General features: G+C 42.0%; 1 protein-coding gene across 1 annotated transcript in view; it reads right to left on the bottom strand.

Annotated features, from left to right (window-relative positions):
- Window positions 1-11,009: 11,009 nt before the first annotated feature.
- RAB8B (RAB8B, member RAS oncogene family) overlaps window positions 11,010-13,359 on the bottom strand; it is a 79,936-nt gene continuing 77,586 nt past the window's right edge. Inside the window, exons 7-8 of the mRNA XM_063926532.1 lie at window positions 12,683-12,733; window positions 11,010-12,003 (exon numbers count right to left, since the gene is read on the bottom strand). Coding sequence (XP_063782602.1) covers window positions 11,911-12,003; window positions 12,683-12,733 — 144 coding nt within the window. The 3' untranslated portion in view covers window positions 11,010-11,910. The remainder of the gene's footprint in view (window positions 12,004-12,682; window positions 12,734-13,359) is intronic.

Genomic DNA, 13,359 nt, shown 5'->3' with positions numbered 1-13,359 from the left:
GCGAAGTGCGAACACGTCACATCGACATCTCACAGCGTTTCGACATAATTTACAACTGTCCGACCCATGGCGATTACTAAACCCTACAGACAGGACTCACACCCACTTATCTTTGGCCCACGGCTCCCTCTCTCGTATAGACAAACTCTACATCTCTGACGATTTAATGACGGACCTCCAACAGGTTGATATCTTTGACATTGTTATATCGGACCATGCTCCCATACTCTTGGCCCGCTCTCACCCACAGATGCAACCTACTGACCGCATCTGGCGATTCCCCTATTACTTAGCCCACTCTGACGAGTTTAAAGCATATCTCGTTCATCACTGGAACAATTATGTAGACGATAATTTAGACTATTGGGACCGCCCGGCTCTTTTCTGGGAAGCTTCCAAAGCAGTGATGAGGGGACATATTAGTTACGTTTCCCGTAAAAGGAAGGAATCGAAAATCGAATATGATAACCTTAAAATAGCAATGCATGACTCGTTCCTGCTTTACACTGCGAACCCCTCTGAGAACACACTAGCTGCATATAAACAATCTAGGCAGTTCCTTGAATCCTACCTAGCAACCCAAGCTCGTCATTCCCTGGAATACACTAAACACAAGTTTTATCGTTGGGGGAACAGAGCAGGTAAACTTTTGGCTTCTCTTTCCAAACCATCTAAGCCCCGTCCCACAATCACCTCTTTGAAACACCCCTCCACCGGAACTGTACTTACCAAATCCAAAGACATACTATCCCTATTCCAATTCCACTTTGAAACCTTATTTCGCTCCTCCCCTATCAACATCACTTTGCAGGACACTTTACTGACGCAACATTACCGAAATTAAGTCCAGAACAAAGAGACGCTCTAACAGGAGATATCACTATGGAGGAACTTAACTCTGCTATCTCTAACCTTCCTCACAATAAAGCCCCTGGCCCCGATGGTTTCTCTGGGGAATACTATCGTATACTACAACCTCACATCTCCCCCACTTTATTAGAATTACTCAAAGGCATCCAAACACATGGATTGACATATCCTACCTTTAACGCTGCCCACATAATCCTCCTACCCAAACCTAACAAGGACCCCACTCTGCTAACATCTTACAGGCCAATAAGTCTGCTTAATGTCGATTACAAGCTCTTAGCCAAGATTTTAGCCACCCGCCTTCAAACCATCCTTCCTGACCTATTGACTGACCACCAAATGGGCTTTGTCCAAGGTCGACATGCAATTAAAGCAATACGAACAGCAATAGCAGCGATCGCTATGGCGAACAATTCCCCTAGGGAACAGAACATGCTTCTCAGCCTGGACATCCACAAAGCATTTGACACGGTCTTATGGCCGCATCTATTTAAAATATTGGAAGGGAGGGCTTTTGACACGGGTTTCGTAGATCTCATACACCACTTATATTCCATTCCACCCCCTCAGCTTCTTTACTGATTAATGGCATGGTGGGACCTCAATTTACCTTGGAAAGGGGAACGCGTCAGGGGTGCCCACTATCCCCCTTACTGTTTAACCTGGCCTTAGACCCCCTACTGCGATCTCTGCAAAGTGACCTCACATTTCAAGGCATTAAACTTGGAAGCCGAGAAATTAAAATATCTGCATTTGCAGACGACATTCTCCTTTATATTGGTAATTCAGAATCCTCCCTTACATCTATTTTACACACAATCGAAAATTTCAGCTCCACATCGGGCCTATACATTAACATGGATAAATCCACTGCAATGCTCTTGGGTGGCACGATTGGACGCCCCCATTGGGCCCTGCGGTTCCCATTCATATTGGCAACGAATTATATCCCCTATTTAGGAGTTCTGTTACCCCGTAATTTACATTCACTGTACAAATTGAATGTTACCAAGGCTATTCACGTACTTACTGAGGATATAAAATCATGGAGCCGTTTGACTATCGTTCTTGGGCAGAGCTAATCTTCTCAAGATGATAGCGATCCCACGCCTATTATATCCCATCCAATCATTGCCAATTTTACTGACTAAAACTGACTCTCTCCACATTAACTCAATTATCTGTAGATTTATCTGGAATGGTACCAGAACCAGAATTGCTTTGCGAAAACTACAACAGCCAAAAAATAATGGAGGTGTAAACCTTCCAGACATTGTGACCCACAATCAAGCAGCCCTCCTACGTCATTTACGTGATTGGATCTCTAAAACGTCAATATATACTGATACGTCCCTGGAACAAAATTTCTTGGCTGATTACGACCTAACCTGTTTCCTCCACCTTCATAACCAGGAAATCCCAGAGCCAATACGATCCAACCCATTATTATGGTCCACTAGACGGTTATGGCATATCTTGCGCCATAAAAAGGGCCTTAACTCATACCACTCCCTCCATTTACCCCTGCTCCGGAATCCCAACTTCCTCGATGGCATGGCTGCTCACCCTTTCATTGCTTGGAGTGTGGAGGGCTTGCATACCTTAAAGTCAGTGGTCTCTACTACCCAAGAACGCTCTCTCACACCTGGGGAATTATCAGTTGCCTATCCCGTAGTGGCCTCTCACCCACTGGCACTCTTACAATTGCGTTTTTCCACAACCCATGTAATGAAACATTTCTCTAAAAAAGATTGGAACAATCCTTTGGATAACCTCTTGACCCACCCACCGCCCCAATGCAAAGCTCTATCCATTCATTATAATTTTTTAAGAGATATATTGGATAATGCTGCCATACCAGAAGGGATGTCGAAATGGCTAATTCATTTCCCGACCCTAACTATACCGACACTGGAGAAAGCTTTAGTGTTTTCCCAAAGAACTCTATCGGCTAGCATGTACACTGAATTATTCCTGAACACATACCACAACACATTTATCACCACTAAAGCGCTATCGCATGGGCACTTCGGAGAGCAATGCTTGCTTACGCTGCCATCAGGAAGAAGCTGACACTTTTCATTGTCTATGGGCTTGCCCCGTCATTCAGTAGTTTTGGCACCTAATCCGCAGATATGCGGAAGCCAAACTAGTTAACCATGTCCCCTTCACTCCGGAATGGGCGATCCTGGGATTATTCGACCCCCATCAACGAATAACCCTGGCATGCAAAAAACTCCTGCTAGCCGTCAGTGCAGCAGGGAGGAAAACAATATTATAAGGCTGGTTGGATAGCACACCGCCTCAAATACCCTTATTTTTGACTAAATTAAATTTTATTTTCAAGATGGATTGGATGGAAACACTATTACATAAAGAGAGGGAAGTGGAAAGATTTTTCTTAATGTGGGAATCATATATAGCTACACTACCCCTTTCTATTAGAACGCAAATACATCACAGCCTAAAAAACACTGTCTGGTATCTCACGAGGTTAGCGATACAAGACCCGCCAATTACGTTGCTTTGATCTCCCCCGAGCTCCGGACGTGACTAATACTATACGAGTCTATATTGATATTGTATATTTATTCTACTCTCTGACCCTACCACATATATCGACATGTTTGTAATTTCTCCACCCAACTTTCGGTGATTATGTACGATGATCATAATGGTCTATTGATTTCTTGTTTGCAATATTTTCTGTTGCTGTTTTTCCCTTTTTCTTTTCTCTTTTTTGATACCTCAATAAAAAAGTAATTAAAAAAATAATAATAATAATATCATTAGGAGGCCATTTTTGTTTCTCAGTCTATAAATGTCTTTTGATATAAGAGGCTAATAGGATAGTATTCACAAGGCACTTCTACTACATACATAGATTTATAACATTTCCTCACACAACCTTAGTATTGCAAAACAAATCATTTACACCAGAAATTAGCAGTCAAAAAGCAAAAACTTTTTTTATTGACAGACTGTTTATTGAGTTTGCAGTAATAAAACTTCTCACAAATAAGAGAAATAATAATAATATACATTCCGTCATCAAATGAAATGAGAAGAGGACACTAGAGACTCAACTAATGAGCTCTTGCCAAGGATGGTGTGCCTCAACAGCTTAGACTTTATTCGGTACAGAACGGATAGCTCTAAAGCTGTCAAGGAACTAACAGTGACCCAGCAAGAACTGTGAAGTGTCATCTCTAGCCTAAGTCACATGAAGCAGGTTTTTTTCTTTTTTTAAACATGGTACAAATGGAAAAGTTGGAATATTATGTGCGTCTAGCATCAGAACGAAAAAAAAAATGCACATTAGTTTCCCCATATAAAAAGTAAAACCATAATCAGCAGAACACGCAATTATTTTTTATGAAACATTCTTTGTTTTCATGCACAGGTAGGAGATCCTGAGATCAGGGTTTAGAATATACAGAGCAAAAGCAGTGATATCTTGCTGCTGCATCAGAAAGCACTTTGTTTTCTATACATCTTGGAGCACAGCCAAGACAGGCTCACTTTACTGTAGCAAAAGTCGAGTGAATTTCACTCAAGCACTGGACACTGACATACTGCACTGTGTAACAACGCTGGGGATATGCATTGACTCATAGGAGTGGCTGATTCTGAAGGCCTTGGGTCCAGTGACTAAAGTAGCAATTTTCACATTGCCAATAAAAGTGCAGTGACAAGCTATATTAGCCATCTATCCCAGCCCAGAGATACAACGCTCAAGAATACGTTTTAGGGATGAATGAACTGTTTCACACCAACAAACAAGAAGGAAGTGTTATAACTGTACAGAAAATACATGGCCCATATGTAATAGCCTGCAAATTGCAGTAACTGGCATAATGCCAGTGATTTAGCCTACAGATTTAAAGATGCAATAACTTAAGTGGCAAAACCTGGATGTTTTTTACTTTTACATTATTGCCGCTTCATATCTATGAGCTTAATCACCAGAATTTCTTAGGCTGTTACATATGGCCTATTTATTCCAGAAGACTGGAAATTTCTCGGATTATGGGGTATACTTAATTGAAGACGAAAACTGCCGTCTGTCGAAAAGACGGCAGTTTTCGACTTTTTAAGGTAGAATCGTGATTCGACCTATTCAATATTTTCGACAAGTCGATGAATTTGACTTGTTGAAAAGCACGTGGATCGGCGGAATAGCAGCCGATCCACGTGCGTGTGTCGAAAACGAGGCCAAAACCGACAGGTTTTGACCCCCTTTTCGACCATCTCAGTCCGACATCAAAAGATGTCGGACTAAGATGCGGACCTAGAGGAGGAGAGGGGGAAGAGCCGCAGGGAGACGGGGAACTGCCGCAGGCAGCCAGAGGAGATCAGTGCTACAGCACAGCGCTGCAGCAGGATGTCACACAGCCGCGCCGCTCACGGCAGCATCCACCCGGCTCCAGCAAGTTTGCTGGAGCCGGGTGGACACTGCCGTGAGGTCGGGCAGCTGTGTGACATCCTCCTGCAGCGCTGTGCTGTAGCACTGATCACCTCTGGCTGCCGGCAGCTGTCCCCCAGTGTTCTCCCTCCCCCAGTGTTCTCCCTGCGGCCCCCCCCCCCCCCTCTCCTCCTCTGGGTCACTCATCTCAATTCAACCTTTTAAAAGTCGAATTGAGATGAGATTGAATAGGGGTTGTCGGATCCATTCCAACAAACGCATGTCGGAATGGATCAGACTTCAATTGAATATACCCCTACATTGGAAACAAGTTCGTGTTTTGAATACAGCTATTCACCATTGTAAATCACAATTAGGGCTGTGTTTATCTCCATTCTTTAATTAATTACACTGTACCCATGTTATTTAAATGAAATGTTACTTTACGCTGAAACTCCTAAAAACGCAGTAATAAAAATATAATGAAAAAAAAAATGCTGCAGTACAAATTCTTAGCAAAACTAATCCTTATTGATACATTAGGTTTATTTTTTATAGTTGGTAATTTACATAAGGGGTCACTTACATAATGGTAACTGCATTTTTCACTGTGTCAGTTACAAAAGAGTTCTAGTTTTCCTTTCCTCCCTTTCATGAATAAGAGTCCTGTTGCAGTAAGACTTTGAGACTTAATATTAACACTACTGGAAAGGTTAAAAATTTAAGACATACTATATATACCTCGTAAATACATTTCGCCACTAGTTGAAATCCTTCCTTAACCAACGACTACAAATATATGAGCAGGAGACCATTTAAGGAGGTTTGAAACCACCATGTGTTTTCTAAGAACTACCAGTATTTGAAACAAAGATTAATATTCTAAACCTAGTATTTCAGTTTGCAGAAGCCTGACGTCTGGAAGACTAGTCCAGTGATGTGGGCATCATAACCAGATGCATATGACATCTTCGCTAGATGAAAAGCCATCAAGCTGCTTATTGTCCATATTGTATTGCTGCATTCACCTTTTACGATGTGGCACTCCAGAGCATTCAATGCATATCTGGCAGGCCAAACTCAGTATATGTGCTTGCATTAGCATGGCCATACTCAGGTAGTTAATGGTGGATACTTGGGGGTTTAAACTTACTAAGCAGCACTAATTCACACCACACAAGCCACTTAATATTGGGCACCAAAACTGAAGAAAATATGTTTAGTATGTAAAAGTGCCATTAAGTAAATAAACCCTGGTGGCTATCCCGTGAGGACAGGTAGAGGTTTGGTTATTTTCCGTCATCTATGTGTGCATGTGTGAATGAATGGGACTGGGAGGAGTGTGGTTAGCTTGTTTATTTTAACATTGCAAACAAAAATGATGAATATATCCAAGTTATCAGAATCAACACTCATTTGGTACTACTGATAGGGATACATACAGGCATTTTCCCTGTGAGTCAATGAGAAGTAATCAGCACCATAGCATGGCAGTCGTGGGCTCTGTGCTGCTGCTTGCTGATAAGTACAGTTTGGCAGTTTCTCAGTCCTTCCACACCTGTTAGTCCAACTCGTTACAAGAGCCAATATAGGATCCTGATTCTACCAACGGCCATTTACATGTTTCGGGAGTCTGAACTGCAGGAGAAACTACAGAAAATAAAAAATAAACAGTGGAAAGTGGTACTAGTAAAATTCTTTGTACTACCATGTCCCATCTCCTAGCTAAAAGCAGTTCTGTTACTGCAGTGGTGGGGCGAGACTTCTCCAGTGTCGGACTGTGGTATGAAGGGCCCACAGGAGGAATGCAGTGTTTGGGTGAGACCGTCTCTGGGGAAGAGGGAAGGGTCATATACAAACACTTAGAGCAGTGTTTTTCAACCACGGTCCTCAAGGCACACTAAGCCGGCGTATCAATTGTTTTATCGCACCAGTCCCCTTCTAAAGCGATGGGGGATTGGGGAGGGGGAAGGGGGGGGGGAATATTCAAATATTTTCTATTGTTTTCTCCCATAAATGTTGGGTATAGCTGTGTAATACAGCTAAACCCAACCAAATATCTGCAATTTGGGCCCCCAAACGAGTTACTTTTAGCACATTTCTGCTTGCCAGCTCAGGGGGTTGAGATCTGAAAGGAGTCTCCCTGCGGCTCATTGCGCCTGATGGAGTAGCAATTGAATTGCTCCATCGGGTGCCATTTAGTGGCAGCCGTGGGGGAAAACAATTGAATTCCCCCCTAACAGTCCAAGTTTTAGTGATATCAATGCTTAAGCACAGGTTGTTAAATCAAAATAACTGAAGTACTAATAAAGTCACTTGTGCTCAAGTATGGCTATCCTTAAAACCAGGACTGTTGGGAGTGTCTGGAGGACAGTGGTTGGGAACCTCTGACTTAGAGCATCACATAGTGAGCAGGAAGCAGGTCTCCTGTGTTTTCTTTTTCTTATGAATTGCAAATTACCAGCAATCACAAAAACCAGAGATAGCATGCAAACCTGACAACATAGATGTCAGGATATAAAGATACTCCATGTTGTGTTGGTGGGCTTTAGGACGCACTACAGCAAGTGTTTATACAGTATATTCCAAAATAAACAGCTAAAACTGAAATGATGGCTTAGACTGAGGAATGGCATTTAGCTCAATACTTTTGGGTTTAACATGGCCAATTACATTCATGAATTAGTAAATAGAAATCTACCCATATAAAGTGGCACAACATTTGATATCCAAGTTATTAGACTCCAATGTGAGCACTCACTGCTTAGATCTTAAATGTAATAGTGAGAAAGGTAAAAGATTCAGAAAGAGAAGCTTTGATGGGGATGATTAAAAAAAAAAAAAAAAAGTGTATATTTCCAATGATCTCATAGTAACAGCAGTACAAAAATCAGCCTTGCCAATGAACCACACAAGCTCACTTTACGTACAAAAACACCCAATTTGGGGTGCACATATTTTGTAAATATTAGAACTATTGGGATGCACAGGATACAGGAACATTAGTACCCATTCACCACAAACCAGCACCTGATTCCTAGCAGATTTTTAGGTTGCATACTAGTTCAACCCACAAATGAATGCCTCCTATGAGTAGGTGAAAGCTCCAATCACAATAGAAACCTTTTGTTAGTAAACAGATGTATGAGTAGCTTTACTAGACGGCGGATTTTCAAAGCCTGCGATTGTCGGCAGCTTTGCCCACTGAATTTAAAATGACTAGAATACTAAATGCAAAACATGGTTGTTTTTTCTCAATTATTTTTGCAATTTTTAATCCTGTGTGCAAAACCACCGGCAATCTGTAGCTTTCATAAGCCGTCACTAACTATATATACAGGATCAGTATGATATCTGGGCTGTTGGGATCCCGGCGGTGAGGAGACAGACTGTGAGCGCAGCGTGTCTCCTCCTTCGGGCGCCACAGGGTTTTATTCCTCCCCAGGTGGTGCCAAAAGGGGGATTTCAGCCAGCGGTCGGTATTTCACAGGGTGTCGGGATTCCAGAGTCGGTATCCTGACAGCCGGGATCCAGACAGCTGGCAAATTGACTGCCTCCCATACATACACCCTGCAGTTTATTCTGTAGGAAGACACCCAGTTTAAAAAACAAAACATAAATAAGGAACAGTGAAACCGAAAAAAACAAACAATGACATGGTTATGGATTTTTTTGTTTTTCGGGGGGGGGACAATCTAAAGTCCTGTCAAGTAAGTTGGTAACTAGTAAATATTTAGGATATAGAACTAATAGCACTTTAAAGAGATGTGAACACACACCATGGGGCAAACAGAACATTCATTGCTGTAACAGTTCCTTTAAAGTAAAACAATGGATGGAAACTACTACAACAATTCCCAGGACAAAAGAATGCATTTTTAAACTATGTAGTCTTAAAATACAGGTTTAGGCGTAGGGTTAAATCTTAATATTTTCAAGACTTGACTTCATTAAAGCACTGGGCAAAATAAAACTAAGATACAATCAGCAGCTTCATAATTACATCACAGTTCTACATTACCCAGAATATACCCCCCCCCCCCCCCCACACACACACACACACACACACACACACACACACATCACAGCAGATGGGTTAGAGGCATGTGGGAGTTTTGGGGATGCAAAGTTTTGGGATGCAAGTTTGCAGGGAAATTGAAAGCACATTGGTATCTCTCTCTCTCTCACACACACACACGCCACACAGGTATGCAGACTCCCCTCCAATACAGATGTATGAGGGGAGAAGTGTAGGAAGTCCATACAATCGTACTGTTGCTTTCAGTCACTCCGTTCAGAATAATTGAATAAATAGGCCATTGATTATGCTGAACTCTTTTCCTTGAGAAATTAATATTTTGTTTTGTTCCCTGGCATTATTCCAAACCCCTCAATCCAGTGCATGTTTCAAATATCTCTGCACAATCGCCTGTGTGAGCTACTGCCCAGTCACTCTGAAAGGTCACAGCATATATAACAGCAAACACAAAACCAGACACTTTCAGAAGTACTTACAGATTTTTGCTTCTCAAACACCTTCAGTGGTCATTTCTCAATACAAAGAGCACTGTTATACAAGATCTGTAAATACAATATTCCCAATTCATTCCCACAAGAAACGGAAAGAACAGGATACAATAAAGCTGCAGGACAATGTAAACTATAGGGTTGCATATCCATGTTACCATATTATAGGTGGAGTAAAAACCCAAATGTATAAAACCAAAAAAGCATTTGTTTCAGCTATGCTTTACAAAACAAAAAATAAGTTTCCACCTTTGGAAATTGCCTTGCCCTAATTAGTGTGCCCCATACACAGACGGACCCAGCCTCATCCGAATGATGGAGCCATAGCTGGCCAGCGAGATGTGGTAGAATATTTCTATGCTTCCCTGCACATAAATCTTACTGCCTGTGACACCAATATTTGTTTTATGGGATCCAAAGTTTTCTCTTTTTAGATGATGGAGGGAAACCTTCCTGTACACTACTATGGGGTTAATTCAGATCTGATCATAGATGTGCTAAATATAGCACATCTACGATCAGTTTCTCAGACATGCGGGTGGACGCCCAGCACAGGGCTAATCCGACCGGCATTTCTGGCTCTGCAGCCCACCCCGTGCACGGGTGCAAAAGCATTGCATATCAGAAATGCTTTTGCACGCGCTGAGTAGCGCTGGCAGGCGGCTACCCGCCGCATCCCGCGTTGCGGCAGCTGTCCGGAACACTGTTGGCACGCCCCCTCCAGCCCCGCTACCGCCTCTGTCAATCAGGCAGAGGCAATCACAGCCCTGATATGCTGTTAGCATCTTATTGGGACTCCCGGGATGCGTGTGCACACTCCACAAAAGGTTTCAGACTGTGATCGCTGCAGAGATTCAGTCTGAATTACCCCCTACATGGGGAGGGACCCATTGCGTTATAGTCTCTGAAGGTGGAGAATCCCTTTTTAATAATCCTTCAAATTGGTGATCCTATGAATAGATTTGAAAAGCATTCAGTACGTGTGTGGTTTGGAGGGGTTCAAGCATAAATAAATAAAACATACATAAAATAAAAGAATTGTGCTTAGTAATATATGTTCTCCTATGTCATCTACTGGCTAAATGGACATACAGAGCAAGGAAATCTTACTATACCATTAGTAGATAATCACAAGACTTGTGACAGTGTTCACATTGAAGCAGGTGCCAGATGACGGCTGGCGAGGTACTTCTAGCATCTAGGAAGGTAGGTTTGCATCTTTATTCATGGAGTACAATCAGTTATTGGATTCATTTGGACAACAGGAATACAAAGTGCCACATGGGTGAATGTATAACTTGCTCTTATAACTACAACGTATGGTCTAGGGCTGCTTTAAAATGTATTATACACATTCAAACATACTTTCTTAACTTCCCCATTGTTATATTAGCATTTCTGATGCATCAGTTTCACTATTAAATATGGCTACATTTCAGAAACATAAAAAGGTTTAACCTCTGAAACCAAATTTCCCTGCTTTGTGAGAGCATCATCAATGATACAACATTGCTTTGCAAACTGATCTTACTCTTGTCAGAACCCTAAATCCCACATATTTCACTATCCTGCATCTATCAACACTTGTGCTTGATCAGTAAACAGGCAGCAAGCCGGATTTGCAGATCTTAGAAAGTTAAATGGTTTTCAAGGACTACCATGAAATAAAATAATGGCCACCTTGCACCTTCCAGACATAATACATACTTAAAACTTTAAACAAAATAGCATGGTTTCTTCGAAATCCAAACGTATAGAAACAAAGTTTAAACTATAATGGCTTATTGAACAGAGGCAAAAATGCATACATTCTGAGAAGGTCTACACCCTTTACAAGAAAAATAAAATAGGAGGGGGAAATTTAAGATTTTGCTATTTTACACTTGTCTCTTTGTTCCTGCGTTTTCATTCCGTAGGTATGAGAAGGCTTTTCACAATCTTCCACTCCAGAAACCCACGTCGGCAACTGTCCCATATCTGGAGCTTTCAGCAAACAGCATGTTTTTTTCTCTCCCAGAGGCCTTTGCAGCACCTGCGCTTGGCGAGAAGCCAGTCAATCAGGTCTGCCATAGTCCATCTCTTTTCTTTCTGCCGCATGCTACAGTTCGTCAAAGTAACACACAACGAAAGAAACTGCTTTTCTTTGTGGATTTCTCTGTTATTTTTACAGGCCCACCACCACCTGGAGAGCTGCTTTCATTCTGGAAAACCAAGAAGGTGAAAAGAAAAAAAAGTTAAGCCATAACTAAGAATGAATTTGAAGAGACTTCATAAATTCAAACATTCCCTAATTATTCCCCGTTCATTTAATCCTTGACCATGCAAACTCTATTAGATTTATTGCATTACTTTCCTGTTTAAGTTATAACAAATAGATTAACCAGAACCATTAACCAGAAATATATTCTAGCGGTCTTAAAGACTTCCAGAATTCCCAAAAAGGGAAATGCCTATACCATTTATAAATCCGTATAAACATGGCTAACCATATTCCCTAAATATAATGCAAATTACTATGTCTCACCTAAAAAGTCCCCAATACCATCATGCTTTCATCTCAAAATAATGTCCCTCAAGTTCCATAAGACTTAACATCCTCACAGTCCCACCTACAAGACTTCTCTCATAGCATCTTACTAATGGCATGTCCTACCCATGCCCAATTAGGCTCTCCTTTGGTCTTTAAAGCTTTAGACATCATCTGAAAACCCTTTTTCCTTACTACAGCTAACCCTACTCCAATCTAAAGGACTTGGTACATTTCCATCACCTGTACAAAACCTGTCACACTAAGGACACCAGTTTGCCACCACCATTGCTTTACAATGATATTATACATGACTAGATATTCAATTATCCTTTAGCGCTTCAAATACAAACCATTTTTCTGTTGAGTTTTGTCATAATATCTCGACCAAGAGTGAAAAAGGCCTGAAAGCAAACAAGAAACAAACATTGACAAATCTATACATACACTACCCTAATGGGTGGTCTTCAGTATGCCGGCGGTCGGGCTCCCGGCGACCAGCATACCGGCGCCGAGAGCCCGACAGCCGGCATACCGACACTTATTCTCCCTCGTGGGGGTCCATGACACCCCTGGAGGGAGAATAAAATAGTGCGACGCGCGTAGCGCGCCACCGTGCCCGTAGCGTGGCGAGCGCAGTGAGCCCGCAAGGGGCTCATTTGCGCTTGCCACACTGTCTGTAAGCCGGCGGTCGGGCTCCCGGCGCCGGTATGCTGGTAGCCGGGAGCCCGACCGCCGGCATATCGTAGTGAACCCTACCCTAATATGTCGTCCATCTATCTCTTTATTATCTATAGGATGCTGTAACGATTCTGACAGTAAGAACACAGACAGTGGAATCTCGCCGGTAAATATGGGTGGATAGTTTTAGGGTTAAGTTGCGGGACAGATGAGTTAGGGTTTAAATACTAAGGCCCAAATGTAATAAGCCTTAACGAGAGATAAAGTTGAGACTCAAAAGGAGAGAGAAATGACCAGCCAAACAGCTCCTAACTGTCATTTTGCAAAACACTGACATGGCAGTTAGGAA

The sequence above is a fragment of the Pseudophryne corroboree genome, chromosome 6 (assembly GCF_028390025.1).
Source record: "Pseudophryne corroboree isolate aPseCor3 chromosome 6, aPseCor3.hap2, whole genome shotgun sequence".
In the NCBI taxonomy this organism is placed as follows: Eukaryota; Metazoa; Chordata; class Amphibia; order Anura; family Myobatrachidae; genus Pseudophryne; species Pseudophryne corroboree.
Note: the sequence above shows the minus strand (reverse complement) of the source record. Positions and strands in the feature narration are given on the sequence as shown.